General features: G+C 62.8%; 4 protein-coding genes across 8 annotated transcripts in view; 3 read left to right on the forward strand and 1 right to left on the reverse strand.

The window, feature by feature from the left end:
• Nucleotides 1-15,388, forward strand: part of GNAI2 (G protein subunit alpha i2) — a 100,593-nt gene that overhangs the window by 24,082 nt on the left and 61,123 nt on the right. The window lies entirely within an intron of this gene.
• LSMEM2 (leucine rich single-pass membrane protein 2) lies at nt 229-3,305 on the forward strand. The gene is made up of 4 exons (XM_069865570.1): nt 229-566; nt 1,716-1,856; nt 1,940-2,149; nt 2,245-3,305. The coding sequence occupies exons 1-4, from the start codon at nt 545-547 to the stop codon at nt 2,379-2,381; spliced, it is 510 nt and encodes a 169-aa protein (XP_069721671.1). The 5' UTR covers nt 229-544; the 3' UTR covers nt 2,382-3,305.
• Nucleotides 3,295-9,726, reverse strand: IFRD2 (interferon related developmental regulator 2). Of its 4 annotated transcripts, none has more exons than XM_069865561.1 (12): nt 9,709-9,726; nt 6,639-6,755; nt 6,450-6,540; nt 6,194-6,318; nt 5,953-6,110; nt 5,709-5,759; nt 5,194-5,363; nt 4,975-5,080; nt 4,105-4,242; nt 3,859-3,987; nt 3,689-3,784; nt 3,295-3,585 (listed from the first exon to the last, which is right to left on the reverse strand). In XM_069865561.1, exons 3-12 carry the CDS (start codon nt 6,470-6,472, stop codon nt 3,505-3,507), a joined length of 1,077 nt encoding a protein of 358 aa, XP_069721662.1. In that variant the 5' UTR covers nt 6,473-6,540; nt 6,639-6,755; nt 9,709-9,726; the 3' UTR covers nt 3,295-3,504. The 4 variants fall into 4 exon arrangements, with proteins under 4 accessions (XP_069721662.1, XP_069721660.1, XP_069721659.1 ...); XM_069865559.1 differs by lacking the exon at nt 9,709-9,726 and adding an exon at nt 7,982-8,043 and having other exon boundaries at nt 6,450-6,537; XM_069865558.1 differs by lacking the exon at nt 9,709-9,726 and adding an exon at nt 7,982-8,043.
• LOC138725055 (2'-5'-oligoadenylate synthase 1-like) lies at nt 12,227-14,563 on the forward strand. The gene is made up of 6 exons (XM_069865555.1): nt 12,227-12,597; nt 12,774-13,092; nt 13,172-13,347; nt 13,431-13,672; nt 13,760-13,892; nt 13,973-14,563. The coding sequence occupies exons 1-6, from the start codon at nt 12,406-12,408 to the stop codon at nt 14,483-14,485; spliced, it is 1,575 nt and encodes a 524-aa protein (XP_069721656.1). The 5' UTR covers nt 12,227-12,405; the 3' UTR covers nt 14,486-14,563.

A 15,388-nucleotide genomic window follows, 5' to 3' on the forward strand; every position in this document is an offset into this window, starting at 1 on the left:
GGACGGGTGGACGAGGTGCTGAGGGACATGGGTTAGTGATTGATGGGAATGGTTGGACTCGATAATCTGATGGGTCTTTTCCAACCTGGTGATTCTATGATTCTCTGAACTCCTCCTGGCACAGCCAGCATGGTCCTTGTGCGCAAAGCTGGGGCAACTCCGTCCTGCCCCCAGGCTGGGCACAATTGCTGACGAGGGGTGGCAGAAACTCCACTTTGGCTCTGGCTGGGCCCACCTGTGCCTCAGTTTCCCCACGCAGGCTCAGCCCTGCGGTCCCCCCAACCCACCAGTGAGCTGGCAGCCCCTTTTCCCTGGGAAGGGGACACAAGACACTGCCACAGGCTGCTCTCCCATCGCCACGCTGGCACCGTGCTGCCCGCAGCCTTGACTGCGCCGCCGGGCCCCCCTCCCCATGGCTATTTTTATCCCCCCCTCAACGGTGTTTCTCACTGTCCTATTTTAAGCGGTGCAGTTGGTGCTCTGGGAACCCGGTGCCCAGCTCCCGGGGGCCCTGCTCTGCCTTGCTGCCCGGGCACAGGGAGCCATGCCCAGGGAGGCTGGAGAAGGTAGGCTGAGGAGTGGGCTGGGGGCTGCCAGGGGCTCTGGCATCCCGGGGAGGGGAAGGGACAGGGTGGCACAGGGTTGGGAAGAAAGCAATGGCTAAATGCTGCCCTTTGCCGTGGGGGCTGCGGGCAGAGATGCCCGCCTGGGGAAGGAGTTGGTCCTGGAGGGCTGCAGGCGCAGGGCAGAAAGGTTTGGGGAGGGGGCAGGCAGCTGGCACAGCCCCTGCCTCACACCTCCCTGGAGAGCTGCGCCCCCCGAGCCGGGGGGGTGGATGCAGGGGTTATCAGGGTACCCGTGGGGCAGCCCCCAGCCCACGGCAGGGCCCTGGGGAGGGTCTGTGGAACCCTGAGCGCAGCCGAGGCCCCTCAGCCCTGCGGGCAGCGCACGCAGCCCCAGCAGCATCCATGCGGCGCCACGCTGCCCTGCGCCACGCCACTGACCTCAGGAGGGGTTGGGAGCGGGCACCGTGCCACCCTGCCCTGCTCTGCCACGGGCACGGCGCCCGGGCCCTGCCTGCTGCTCAAAAACATGCAAACACCCTGAAAAAAAATCCTTTCCCTCTACGCCAGTGTGGGCACGGTTGCTTTCCAACACAGTGCTGGAGCCGTGCCTGCTTCCCCAAAGCCCCCTCACTCCCACGAGGGATGTTCCCATCCAGGACACCCTGGCACATCATGCACCCCACAGCTCTCTCCGTGCACCCCCAAGCACCACACCAGCACGGCGACAAGGGACAAGCCAAGCTGTGTGCCAGGCTGGAGCCGGCAGCGCCCTGGCCCAGGGGAGCCCCAGGCAGCCCCTCAGCGCTTGGGCGACCCAGGGGAAGAGGGGGTGGCACGTTCCTAACTCCGAGCCAGGGCCAGATTCCAGCCCCACTAACAAGGCTCTGGGATCGTGGCCACCAGGTGCCCGCTAACTGCTCCGATGACAGCGCCGGCGCTGGGGGGGCACAGCCAGCGCTCGCCCGCCCGCTGCCACCACGGGGCTGTGCCAAGGGGACACCGGCACTGGCTGCCTGCCCAGCGCAGCACTGGGCTGGCATCAAAGCCGGGGTCACCTCCAGGAGGGGCTCTGGTCCCTGGAGGGGTGCCCGGGGCTGGCAGGGGCTGTGGGCAGGACCACCGGTCACCCTCTGCCTCTGCTCCCCGCAGACAGCATGGGAAGGGCTGAGGGTGCCGCGCCGGCAGAGCCCGGAGACCCCGACGGCAGCGAGATGGGAGCCATCAGCCTGCGCCCCGTCGAGTCCATCAGTGACCTGCACTGGGCGTCCGGCGGGCACAAGGGCATCGAGGGTGAGACTGGGCTCGGGGGGAGCTGTGCCAGCCGCGGCCGTGCCGGCAGCTGGGCTCTGACCTCTTCTCTCCCCTGCCCACAGGCAACGGCCCAGCTCTCTCCAGCAGCCTGTGCCAGCCCCCGCCTCGCCCCGCGCCCCCCAGCCCCGTGCCGCTCCTGCCCACCCTGCGCCCCGTGCCCGCTGCCGGCCCCTGCCCCTGCCTCGGCCCCGGCCACCTCGTGCTCCTGGCCCTGCTGGGCTTCCTGGCCTTGGTGAGCCTGATCCTGGCCACGCTGGCCGTCTACCTGAGTGGTACGTGGCACCAGACAGGGTTGGGGGGTGGATTTGGGGAGCTGTGGGAGGGCCACGCCGCCCGTCCCCAGCGTGTCCCCATCCTCTCCCCGCAGTCCTGCAGAGCCAGTCCGTGCGGGCGCTGGCCCAGTGGCTGGAGAGCCAGGAGGACGCCGTGCGCCAGCTGCGGGCGGCCAGCAGGCAGCTCTGGGCTCGCTTCAACACCAGCACCGAGCCCAGCGGGCACCGCTGAGCTGCTCCTCACCCCGCCACAGGCACTGAGAGCCACCACGGGAAGGGGCATTGAAGGGTGAGGGGGGGGAGCAGGCAGCCCTACCACCCCCCCTGGATCCCGCTCAGACCTGGCAGCATCGCCCCATAGAATCAGCAGGTTGGAAAAGACCCACCGGATCATCGAGTCCAACCATTCCTATCAAACACTAAACTATGCCCCTCAGCGCCTCGTCCACCTGTCCCTTAAACACCTCCAGGGTCCCTTAAACACCTCCAGGGTCCCTTAAACACCTGCATGGGCTGCAGGGTGTTACTGGGGGCAATCTTGGCAGCAAAAGAAAGAGATAGCGCTGCAAGGGCTGGCATCTGCCTCAGCGACGACCCTTCCCTCTTCACAACAAGGCAGAAGGCTCCCTTTAATTAGCCTTTTAATTACCTCCTGTAATCAAAGTCTTAGAAAACCACCACCATAGATACATTCCCAGGGTGGCAGGCACTCACGGCTGGTGGCTGCCTGGGCAGCATCCCCGAGGCAGCACCAGGACTCGCCTGCTGTGCCACCCCTCCTGTAATTAATTTCCCCACAAGAGGACTATTTCATATAAAGCATTTGGCTGGAAAAGAGCTCGAGTGGGCAGCTGGCAGGGCTGGGTAGTGCCTGCCACCCTACACCGCTCCACCACCACCCGTGGGTGCCAGGCTGGCTGCGGAGGCAGGCGCTGTGCCCAGCGTGGCAGGGGGATCTGCGGGAGTGCTCCTGCCGCGGGCACAGACACCAGGGCCAGCTCTGCCCTCTCACCCAGCCCTCAGGCTGTGCCAGGCCACCCTGGTGCCCCCACAAGAGCAGAGAAGGGGGACACAACCCTGAGAGACCCCCTCCCGCTGTGCCACATGGAGCCCCCGCTGCAAAGCAGGCACACAGCAGCACGCCATCACCTTCCCCCTGCTCTTCTTTTATCCTTCTTTTTGGTTTTTTCTTTTTGGTTAAAAAAATAAAAGAGGGGGCAGCCCCCGGCGGGGCAGCTCCAGGCATTAAATACTCTGCTGTACACGAATAAAAGGCCGAGGGCCGGGGGCTCGTGCCCCTCACAGTGCTGGGTCTGCAGTCCAGGTAGGCTGGGGGCTCTGCGCCCCTCGGCCCATCACAGCACATCTGCTCGCTTGTCCCGCACCCGGCTCCGGGCTTTTGTGCGGGCTTTGAAGGCAGCCGAGTTGTAGAGGTGCTGGGAGGAGAGAGAAGGAGAGATGGGGGTGAGGTGGGATGGATTTGCAGGCAGGCTGGCGCAGGAGGAGAGTATGGGCCCAAACCTGGGTGGGGGGACCCACCTTCTCAAAGCGGGAGACTTTGCTGGCTTTCAGAGTAGCCGCATCCAGCACCAAGGGGGGCCCGAGGCCGAAGATCTCCCGCAGCAGCTCGTTGTTCTGTGGAAGCAGGGGTAGGTCAGCGCCTGCTGGCACCGGCTCAGCACCCTCTGGTGTAGCCACCCAACCCCTACCTGGAGGTGGTGGCGGATGCCAGAGCCCAGCACCTCTTTAAAGGCTTGGTAAGTCCGCTGGCGCGTCCAGCTGTCCAGGTACATGCACTCCAGGCCAAATCGGATGGTCTCCTCCTGGTACTCGCCGTTCTGAGAAGGGCATCAGCAATAACGTGGGCACCAGCCCTGTGCACCCCCCAGCTCTCAGCAGAGAAAGGGGAATTGCCAAGCAGCTCAGCAGGGAAGGGCATTGCCGGCCTCCAGTACCTCAATAAAACGCAAGATATCCCGGAAGATGGAACGCTGCTTCCGTCGGTCCATCTTGGCTCGGTACTTGCTGCTCTCGGTAGCCAGGACCTTGAGCTGGGCACGCAGGAACTCTGTATCTTGGTGGCACAAGTCCTCCTGCCAAAAAAACCGGGGATTTTGGAGACGTGGCTCGAGGCACTGCCCACTGCTGCCATCACCAGGACAAGGCTGGGGAATCACAGAATGCTTCGGGTCAGAAGGGACCTTAAAAGATCACCCAGTTCCAACACCTTGCCATGGGCAGGGACATCCCGCTGGACCAGGTTGCTCAAAGCCCCATCCAACCCGGCCTTGAACACCTCCAGGGATGGGGCAGCCACCACTGCTCTGGGAAATCTGGGCCAGTGCCTCACCACACTCACCCGAAAACATTTCTTCCTAAAATCTCATCTAAATCTCCCCTCTTTCAGCTTAAAACCGTCTTCCCTTGTCCTATCCCTGCATTCCCTGATCAAGAGCCCCTCCCCAGCTTTCCTGGAGCCCCTCTCAGTACTGGAAGTTGCTCTAAGATCTCCCCAGAGTCTTCTCTTCTCCAGGCTGAACAACTCCAACTCTCTGAGTTCTCATAGCAGAGGAGGTCCAGCTCTTGGACCATCTCGCTCCAACAGCTCCGTGTCCTTCCTATGCTGAGGACACCAGAACTGAATGCAGGGCTCCAGGTGAGGTCTCACGAGAGCAGGGTAGGGATCACCAGGGCCAGCCCCTCTGCCTGGGCACCCGCTGGTGATGCTGGCCTGGTGGATCCCAATGCCATGAGTGCTCACCGAGCTGGGGCACAGGCAGGGTCCCGGTGTCAGGATCTCCCTGTGCCACAGCGCCCCGTCGTACCTCCACATCCTGGGCCAGCTCGAAGACAAGCGCGATGGTTTCCCCGGCCAGGATGCGCAGCGCGACGCTGCTGCTAGACAGCAGCGGGGGCAGCTTCAGCCAGCGACTGGGGCAGGAAGGCAGGAGGGGAGTCAGGGGGGCTGGGCACCACCCCAGGGGCTCCCCGCTCTGCAGCCGGCCGCCCCACACCAACCCCCGTGCTCCCCACACCCCACTCACTTGTCCAAGATGCTCTTGATGTGGGAAGGGGGGCAGATGGTGAGGAGCAGGGACCATGACTGCAGCGCGCTGCAGTGCAGAGGGCTGTGTTGGGTGGGTGCCGAGCCCTCCTCGCCTGCACTGGGAGGGCTGAAGATGCCCTCCAAGCAGGACAGGCACGAGACCAGGTCCTGGACAGGGGAAACGCGCCCGTCAAGCCACAGCTGCCAGGATGATGCCAAAGCAGAGCTGTGTGCTGGGGACCGAAGGCGACCCACCCTGCCCAGGGGCACCAGATCCCTTTAGCAGAAGGTTCTCCTCCATCCAGCACACCCTATATCTCTGTGAGGTGGGCTTTCCCCACTCAGCTCAGCTCCACGCTGCCCAGAGAAGGGCCCTGGGCTGTCACCGATGTCCCCACACCCCTTCCCCAGCTCAGCTCCAAGCTGCCCTGGCACAGTGGCCAAGAGGGGGTAGCACATCAGTCCCCGGGGTGCCTCCTAGCAGGGGCACAGACCACACCTGGGCACAGTTACCTCGAGCTCAGCAGCAGCGATGTAGCAGCACATGCCCAGGGCCGTGGCACACTGGTAAGAGATGTGGGGAAACGACAGTCAGAGGAGGCAGATCCAGTGCCCAGCCAAGGGAACTCAGGGGAAGGATGCCTCTGCTCTATTCTACTGTTCCCCACAGCACCCAAGACTGCTGAAAGCATCTCCTGGGCTCTCCCCACCGCCAAGGTGCCTCCCCGTGCTCAGGAGGGAAGGGAAAGGGCCTTACACTCTGCCGGGCGCTGGAGCTGGCTGTGCTGTCCATCAGGATGCTGATGAGCAGGGGCTTCAGGCTGCGAAACACCTCTTCCCCCTCCGGGCCGGAGCCCATCTGGAGGCAAAGAAGGGTGAGGACGGTGCCCGCCAGTGCCTGTTCCTCCCCTTTACCTGCGGGCAGCACGAGAGACCTCCCTCAGACACCGGTCACCGGGCCTGCCACCCCCAGCCCTGCTGCCCGCCTGCGCCCAGACCTTTCTTGAGGCACTTCTCCAGGGAGTCAGTGAGTGTGAGGTGGCGCTCCATCAGGAAATCAGAGAGGATTTTGGAGGAGAAGGCCAAGCGCAGGCTTTGCAGTGCCGCCTGCCGCGTCTTGGCGCTGTGAGAGATTGCGGGAGGTCATCGGGTGGTGTGACCCGGGACGAGGCACGTCCCTGCCTCTGGCTGGCAGCGTGGCAGAGACGGGCAGCGGGCCAGGAGTGCTCATGGTGGGTGACAGTCACTCCTCACCTCTTGTCCAGGAGGTTGTCCATGTGTTCCTTCAGTCTGTCTTCTGTCTCCTCCTCCTCCTGGCCTTGCTCACTGGCTGCCTCGCTCCCTGCTGGGGTGGGATTCATGTCACAGAGACCCACAGACGGGAGACGTGGCAGCCGCACCGCCACCCATGGAGGGGCACAAGGGGAGCACCCCCAGGCTCACCTGCGGCCTCCTCGGCGGGGCTGGCCCCCTCGCTGGTGCTGCTGCAGCGGCTCAGTACCTCGCTGCCGGCCTCCTCCTCGCTGGCGGGAGAGCTCGCCCGGGCGCTGCCAGGGCCACCTGCGGGAGTCGGGGGGGGAAGGTGACAGTGTCCTGTCACCCTGGCCCCGGCTGCACCAGGGAGAGGCGGCGTGGGGGCTGCGCAGGCGGAGGCCAAGATCTGGGGTGGGCATGGGGGCCTATGGGGGTCACGGGGCTGTGGTGGCCAGGGGGCTGTGGGGTCAGGGGGCTGTGGTGGCCAGGGGGCTGTGGTGGCCAGGGGGCTGTGGGGGTCACAGGGCAGTGGGGCAGGGGGTGCTGTAGGGGTCAGAGAGCTGTGGGGCTAGTGGAATGTGGGGTCAGGGGGCTGTGGGGCCCAGGGAGCTGTGGGGCCAGGGGAATGTGGGGGCTAGGGGGACCATGGGGGTCACAGGGCTGTGAGGCCAGGGGGCTGTGGGGCCATGGGGGCTGTGGGGCCAAGGGAATGAGGGGGCCAGGGGGCTGTGGGGGTCAGGCAAATGTAGGGGCCAGGGGGCTGTGGGGCCAGGGTCTATGGGGGAGAGGGGCCTGTGGGGCTAGGGACTGTGGGGGCCAGGGGGCTGTGGGGCCAGAGGAATGTGGGGGTCACAGGGCTGTGGGGGCCAGGGGAACATGGGGCCAGGGTCTATGGGGGCCAGGGGGCTGTGGGGCCAGAGGAATGTGGGGGTCAGGGGGGCTGTGGGGGTCACAGGGCTGTGGGGGCCAGGGGATTGTGGGGCCAGGGACTGTGGGGGCGAGGGGGCCGTGGGGCCAGAGGAATGTAGGGGCCAGGGGGCTGTGGGTCCAGGGTCTGTGGGGGCCAGGGGGCTGCGGGTCCAGAGGAATGTGGGGGTCAGGGGGGCTGTGGGGGTCACAGGGCTGTGGGGACCAGGGGATTGTGGGACCAAGGTCTATGGGGGCCAGAGGAATGTGGGGGTCGGGGGGCTGTGGGGGTCACAGGGCTGTGGGGGCCAGGGGATTGTGGGGCCAGGGTCTATGGGGGCCAGGGGGCTGTGGGGCCAGAGGAATGTGGGGGTCACAGGGCTGTGGGGGCCAGGGGGCTGTGGGGCCAGGGGAACGTGGGGCCAGGGTCTATAGGGGCCAGGGGAACGTGGGGCCTGTGGGGCTCCACGTGCCCCGCTATCGGGAAGAGCAAGGAAAGCAAAGCGACCCTGAGTCAACTCCACCCCCCCCCCCCCCCCCCCCAAACCCCCGGCCTTGCCCTCCCGCCGCCCCCCCGCCGGGGTCCGCCGCCTTCCCGCCCTGCACCGCGCGCGGCCCCCACTCACGGCGCGCGGCTCGGCGGGAGCGCGGCATGGCCGGCGCGCGCGGGCCCTCGCCCCGCCCCCTGCCCCGGTTGGCCACGCCCCCTCCCCCATAGCCCCGCCCACCGCCCCTCTCCGGCCCCGCCCCGCGGAAGCGCCCGGCGCCTTGTGCGCATGCGCGGGGCGTTTGTTAGGGGGTGCGTATGTGCATCGATCAGCCCCTGCTTATGTCCATTGATCAGCCCTGCTCTGTGCATCGATCAGCCCTACCCGTGTCCATCGATCAGCCCTACCCTGTGCATTGATCAGCCCTACCTGTGTCCATTGATCAGCCCTGCCCTGTCCATTGATCAGCCCTGCCTGTGTCCATCGATCAGCCCTGCCCTGTCCATCGATCAGCCCTACCCGTGTCCATCGATCAGCCCTACCTGTGTCCATTGATCAGCCCTACCCGTGTCCATTGATCAGCCCTACCCGTGTCCATTGATCAGCCCTGCCTGTGTCCATCAATCAGCCCTGCCCATGTCCATTGATCAGCCCTGCCTGGGTCCATTGATCAGCCCTGCCCTGTGCATTGATCAGCCCTGCTCTGTGCATCAATCAGCCCCTGCCCATGTCCATTGATCAGCCCTACCCTGTGCATTGATCAGCCCCTGCTTATGTCCATCGATCAGCCCTACCCTGTGCATTGATCAGCCCTACCTGTGTCCATTTATCAGCCCTACCCATGTCCATTGATCAGCCCTACCCATGTCCATTGATCAGCCCTGCCTGTGTCCATTGATCAGCCCTACCCATGTCCATCGATCAGCCCTACCCATGTCCATTGATCAGCCCTACCTGTGTCCATTGATCAGCCCTGCCTGTGTCCATTGATCAGCCCTACCTGTGTCCATCGATCAGCCCTACCCATGTCCATCGATCAGCCCTACCCGTGTCCATTGATCAGCCCTACCTGTGTCCATCGATCAGCCCTACTCATGTCCATTGATCAGCCCTGCCCTGTCCATCAATCGGCCCTGCCCCGTCCGTCCCGCTGCTCCTGGAAACCCAGCTCCTCCCTGCTTCTTTCCCTGCACCTTGCTGCATCTTTCCCCTTCTCCCTGCCCAAATCCCAGCCCCTGTCCTATTCCCGTTCCCCTCTGCCCACCTCCCTTCTTCAGCCCCTGCCTGCACCTCGTTAGGAAACCTCCATCCCCTGACTGCTGTTGTAATTAGCCTGCGTTGTATGACACTGTGTGACCTGGAGAGATCCATCTCCACGGCTGCAGTGGCAGAGCTGTAGCCCAGGGTGAGGAACTGGTAAGAAGGTTTCTCACAAACAACTTATGATAGGACATTGTCCTGTGTCCAACCCGGACCTCCTCCACTGAAGAATAAAGAGACAGATAACTGAACGGGAGAGGGTGTCTAAGGAATTGCTGATAGGAAACAAGTTCCACCAGAGGTGGGGTATTGTCTACAGCTCTGATAGCCCACCCGACAGGTGAAAAAGGAGGAAGAGGAGCTGCTGATAAGGAGATTGGGACCTTCTCCTGTCTCCAGGTCTGATTCCCATCCTGAAGCAGCCCTGCTTGCTTATGGTGTATCTGAGAAGCAGCAAAAGGAGAAGTTTTATGATGGATGTCAATCACCAGACCCTTTTCCAGGATCTCCTAGAAGGCCTAAATTAATATGATAATCACTTTCCGCCTAACTGGAAGAGTCTTGAGAACCAGGACAGATAAAAGCCGGCCGATTCAGCCACTCACCCTCTCTCAGCTCCACCTTCCTTCCATTGCAACCTGAATCCACCACACAGAAGACTCCATCACCAGCAAAGAAGCAGCTTTGTCAATGGAACCCTGGAGAGGTGATATTTTCTATTTCTCTTCCTTTTCCCTATTCCCTCTCTATCTTTCTTCGTCTCTTCCCCTTTTCCTTGTTTACTGAAATGTTCACAAACACCATCATTTTGTTCCTTGCTCAATAAAGTTCTTTTTTTTCACGTTTCTAATTGCTTGCTGTAGATGCACCTTTATTTCCCTCATGGGAATCTTGAATCTGTTTCAAACCAGCTTAAACCCAGGGTTCTCAAACAGGTTCCTGACACACAGCTACAAGACCTTAGGTGACCTCTCAAGGGAGAGCAGGAGGAGGAGGACAGCCTGATCCCACAAGGGTGGAGGAAACCCTTGGACTCACGAGATAAGGGCAGCTCCCCATCCTCTCCAAAATTAACGTTAGCTGGCCCCACTGATAAGTTCCAGTAGCGAGACTGACTCCAGGGACACTTGGATGAGGAAAGAAGGTTGGCGCTGCCATGAGGTCTTAGTGGTCTGCAAAGTGGGGTGTGTGTAAGTAGGTCATAGAATTGCTTGGTTGGAAAAGACCTTTGAGATCATTGACTCCAACCACACCTGTCCACTACTAAACCATCCCTGAGCACCTCATCTACCCATCTTTTAAACCCCTCCAGGGATGGGGACTCAACCACCTCCCTGGGCAGCCTGTTCCAGTGCACAAGAACCTCCCTGGTGAAGAATTTTTTCCTAATGTCTAATCTGAAGCTGCCCTGGTGCAACTTGAGGCCATTCCCATGGTCAAACCATGCTCTACCCCAGCACTCAAAGGGCGCGAGAGCTGTGCGTGACGCTGTGTTCGTGGTGCCCTGGTTTGGCTGGGACACCCCAGGGGTGCTTAATCATAGAATCAGAGACTCGGTTGGGTCACCGAGGGACACCTCCTACTAGACCAGGTTGGTCTGGAATCCCTCCAGGGATGGGGCAGCCACAGCTTCTCTGGGTAACCTGGGCCAGGGCCTCCCCACCCTCACAGTGAAGAATTTCTTCCTGACATCTAATCTAAGTCTTCCCTCTTCCAATTTAATGCTTCTCATCGACCAGCACCCCGAGTCCTTCTCCACAGGGCTGCTTCTCATATCCCTGCATCCCTGCATCCCTGCCTGTATCCCTGCATCCCTGCATCCCTGCATCCCTGCCTGTATCCCTGCGTCCCTGCGTCCCTGCATCCCTGCGTCCCTGCGTCCCTGCATCCCTGCATCCCTGCATCCCTGTATACCTGTATCCCTGTATCCCTGCATCCCTGCCTCTATCCCTGCATCCCTGCACCCCTGCATCCCTGCATCCCTGCATCCCTGTATACGTCTATCCCTGCATCCCTGCATCCCTGCCTACCTCTATCCCTGCATCCCTGCATCCCTGCCTCCCTGCATCCCTGTCTCCCTGCATCCCTGCATCCCTGCCTCTATCCCTGCATCCCTGCATCTCTGCATCCCTGCTCTGTCTCCAGGCTTGAGTTTCTGTTTGTTGGCTCTTCCCGGTTTCCCGGGATGACCCGGGATGACCCAGGGCGGTTCTCCCGGTGGGTTCCCACCCCGCGGCCCCGCCTGGGGCGGGGATGGGAGTCAGAGACCCCCTCGCACTTTCGTTTCCAGCCGCGGGAGTCGGAGAACGAAACCAAAGCAGAAACAGAAACTCCCATTTCCCCGGCTCCGCCGCTCCGGGCGCTTAAGGAGGTGCGGGCAGCACCGGCAACCGGGGATGGTGGCACCGACTGTGTCCCACTGCCAAGGGGACACCGAGACCCCGAGGGTGGTGGCACTGGCCATATCCCACTGCCAAGGGGGCACTGGGATGCCAGGGGATGCTGGCACTGGCCGTGTCCCACTGCCAAGGGGTCACTGAGACCCCCAAGGATGCTGGCAACAGCCATATCCCCCCATCAAGGGGGCACCGAGACCCTGGAGATGGTGGCACCAGCCGTGTCCCACTGCCAAGGGGTCACTGAGACCCCGGGGATGCTGGCACCGGCCGTGTCCCACTGCCAAGGGGACACTGAGACCCCGGGGATGCTGGCACCGGCCGTGTCCCACTGCCAAGGGGACACTGAGACCCCGGGGATGCTGGCACCGGCTGTGTCCCACTGCCAAGGGGACACTGAGACCCCAGGGATGCTGGCATTGGCCGTGTCCCACTGCCAAGGGGTCACTGAGACCCCCAAGGGTGCTGGCACTGGCCGTGTCCCATTGCCAAGGGGACACTGAGACCCCGGGGATGCTGGCAATGGCCATATCCCTCTGACAAGGGGCACCAGGACCCCTGGAGATGCTGGCACCAACCACATGTCACTACCAGAGGTGACTTCTGAAGCCCTGGTGATGCTGGCACCAGATATTTCCCATTGCCAGGGGTGACACCAAGGGCCCCCTCATGGCACTGGCCACATCCCATGGTCTGATGACAACATGCCGCCAGCACGAGCTGTGTGACACTGCCAGGGGTGACACCAGAACCCCTGGGGACACTGGCACCTAGCAGATGCGAAGCCTCAGAGCCACCTTAACTTGCTGGTGGTGACGCCAAGGGGGTGGTGGCCAAGAGAAGGTTTAAAAGCAGTGGAGAGGCAGCAAGTCAGGAGAGAGCGAAGAGGGGACCATACCTGTCAGGATGGATGCGGGGCAGGTGACATCCAGCGAGCTGTGGGCAGTGCCCACCGACAAGCTGGACGACTGGATCGCGAAGGTCCTGCTGCCCAGCCCGGATTTCACCAGGCAGGTGAAGGAGACGGTGAACCAGATCTGTGAATTCTTGAAGAATACCTGCTTTGGGACCAACATCCGCGTCCTCAAGACCGTCAAGGTGAGCATTGCCCAGCTCGGGGACCAGCTGCCACCCCTGCTGCTACCGCGCTCCCTCTGTCCTGCCACGCCGGCTCGTGCCCTGCCTCAGTTTCCCCTGGCAGCCCCAGGAAGGGTGGCCGGCGATGCCCGTGCCGAGGGCCGCTGGTGTTGAGCGGGCAGGGCACTTCTCCACAGGGTGGCTCATCAGGCAAGGGCACAGCCCTGCGGAACAACTCTGATGCCGACGTGGTGCTGTTCCTCAACTGCTTCTCCAGCTACGAGGACCAGAAGAAGGACAGAATTCATATCCTGGATTTCATCAAGAAGAGGCTGCACGCCTGCAGGGACAGTTTGACGTTCACCGTGAACATCGACAAGCCCCGCTACAAGGGTCCTCACAACATGCCACGCTCTCTTAGCCTCACCCTTACCTCCAGGAGGACCCAGGAGTCCATCGAGGTGGACATCGAGGAGTCCATCGAGGTGGACATCCTGCCTGCCTACGATGCTTTGGGTAAGTGCTGGGGGCTGCTGTGGGGCTGGGCTGGGGCATCGTCTCTGGGATGGCTCTCGTACTCCTTCTTGCCCCACAGGGCAGGTGATTTGGGGCAACCCACCCGATGTTAAGGTCTACGAGAAGCTTCTGAATACTAGATGTGACCCAGGGGAGTTCTCCCCCTGCTTCACCGAGCTGCAGAAGAACTTTGTGAAGCGTCATCCTGCCAAGCTGAAGAACCTCCTGCGCCTGGTCAAGCACTGGTACAAGGAGGTGAGGGGCTGCCTGGCTTCCCTGGCCCCCACTGGGCATCTGCCCTGGCCAGCTCTCACCCCCCATCCCTGTCTTCTCCCCAGATGCTGAAGCCACAGTACCCCAGCGCAGACCTGCCCCCCAAGTACGCCCTGGAGCTGCTCACCATCTACGCCTGGCAGGAGGGCGCGGGTTCCAGAGAGTGCTTTGACATGTCCGAGGGCTTCCGTACGGTGCTGGAGCTGCTGCGCCGTCCCCGGGAGATCTGCGTCTACTGGGAGACGAACTACTCGCTCCAGGACAGCCAGATCGGCGCCCACGTGAAGAGCCTGCTGCGCCGTCCCCGGTGAGGACCGTGCCTGGTGGGACCCGTGCCACCTGTCCCGTGGTGCGACCTGGGGCTGACGGCGATGTCCACCTTCTGTATTCACAGCCCCGTCATCCTGGACCCTGCTGACCCCACGGGGATCCTGGGCCAAGGCAAGAACTGGGACCTGGTGGCACGAGCAGCTACCGACCACCTTTCGCTGCCCTGCGTCAGGTCTGCCAAGCCTTGGGATGTGCAGGTAAGGCTACCTGCCCCCCGCGGGCATCACGGACCCCTTTCCCCTGCCAGCTTCACCCACCTGCTCTCCTGTGCCCGCAGCCGGCCCGGCTCGTGGAGATTGAGGTGAAGCAGCTGACGGGCACCAGCTTGGTCAGGACCCTCAGCCCAAGCACCACCATCCAGCGGCTGAAGGAGGAGATTGAGCAGGTATGGGGCATCCCCTGGTACAGGCAGCGCCTCAAGCAGAGGGACCCAAGCGGAGACGCCCCCATCCTGCAGAACGACGAGACCTTGGCCGCTCACGGCATCTTCTACAGCACCGTGTTGATTGTGGTGCAGACCGAGTCCCAAGAGATGGAGGTCTTTGTGAAGAATGACAAGGGCCGGTCCACGACCTACATGGTGCGGCCCAGCGACACAGTTCGGCAGCTGAAGGAGCGGATCCACAGCCAGCAGGGACCTCCTGCGGACCAGCAGAACCTGATGTACGAGTCCGAGATCATGAAGGACCAGCACACGCTGGCACATTACAAAGTCCAGCCCAGGAGCACCATCTACATGCTCCTACGGCTCCGTGGGGGCCGCAGACCCCTGAAACCCCCAGTTCCTTAGCCGCTCACCCTCCTGAACATCACCCCTGGCACCAGCCTGTGCCCCTGTACACTCCGTGTCCCGTTGGAAATAAATGCCTTGGTAGATCCTCGCGCCGCTCACTGGGTTGGAGATGGTGCCAAGTGGCACAGGGGCAGTGGTTGGGAGGGATTTCATAGGAATAAAGGGGGGACCTTAATGCCACCAGCTGCTGGGACGGCACAGGGACGTGGGTGCAGAGCAGCAGTGCTGCCCAAGCCCTGGGTGCGTGCTGGGATCAGGGGTGCCAGCTCCAGCCTCTGCCTCCCCTTTGTCTGCTCCTGCCTGCAGCGGCTTTTGAACCTCTCCGGGCCACCACCCGATCAGTGCTGGGAGGTTGAGGTGGCCCCAGCCTCAAGGCATCACCTCTCCTCCATCCCAGCTCCCCAGGGGCTCTGGCTCAGGGTGTCCCTTGGGTGCCCGGCTGGCAGCATCCCACCGCGGGGACCCTGCCTGTGCCCACACCGGGGCTCAAGTGGGACACGGCCGGTGCTGGCGTCACCAGGGGAAGCCTGATGTCACCCCAGGCAATGGGATGTGCCCTGTGCCAGCGTCAGCGGGGGCCCTGGTGTCACCGCCGCAGGTGTGGGAGGCAGCAGACCCGGAGGTCACCTCCTGCCCCTGCCTGAAGCGCTGGGCTGGCGATGTTGGGGCGATGCCAAGTTTCGGTTTTTGCTTTCCAGACACGAAAGCGTGGGTGGCCCTACCCCTGGGGCAACCCCGTCCTTGGCGACGTGCCTCCCCCAGCCCCGCGGTGCTGCCAAGCTCGCTCGCCCTCTCGGCTCAGGGTGCCAGCGGGGCTCCCCGCTGCAGGGCACCCGCTCGCCCACGCCGAGCGCCCGCAGGGGCAGACACAGGACCCTGGGCTGAATCCTCTGCTTTATT

This window comes from Phaenicophaeus curvirostris, chromosome 11 (assembly GCF_032191515.1).
Source record: "Phaenicophaeus curvirostris isolate KB17595 chromosome 11, BPBGC_Pcur_1.0, whole genome shotgun sequence".
Classification (NCBI taxonomy): Eukaryota; Metazoa; Chordata; class Aves; order Cuculiformes; family Cuculidae; genus Phaenicophaeus; species Phaenicophaeus curvirostris.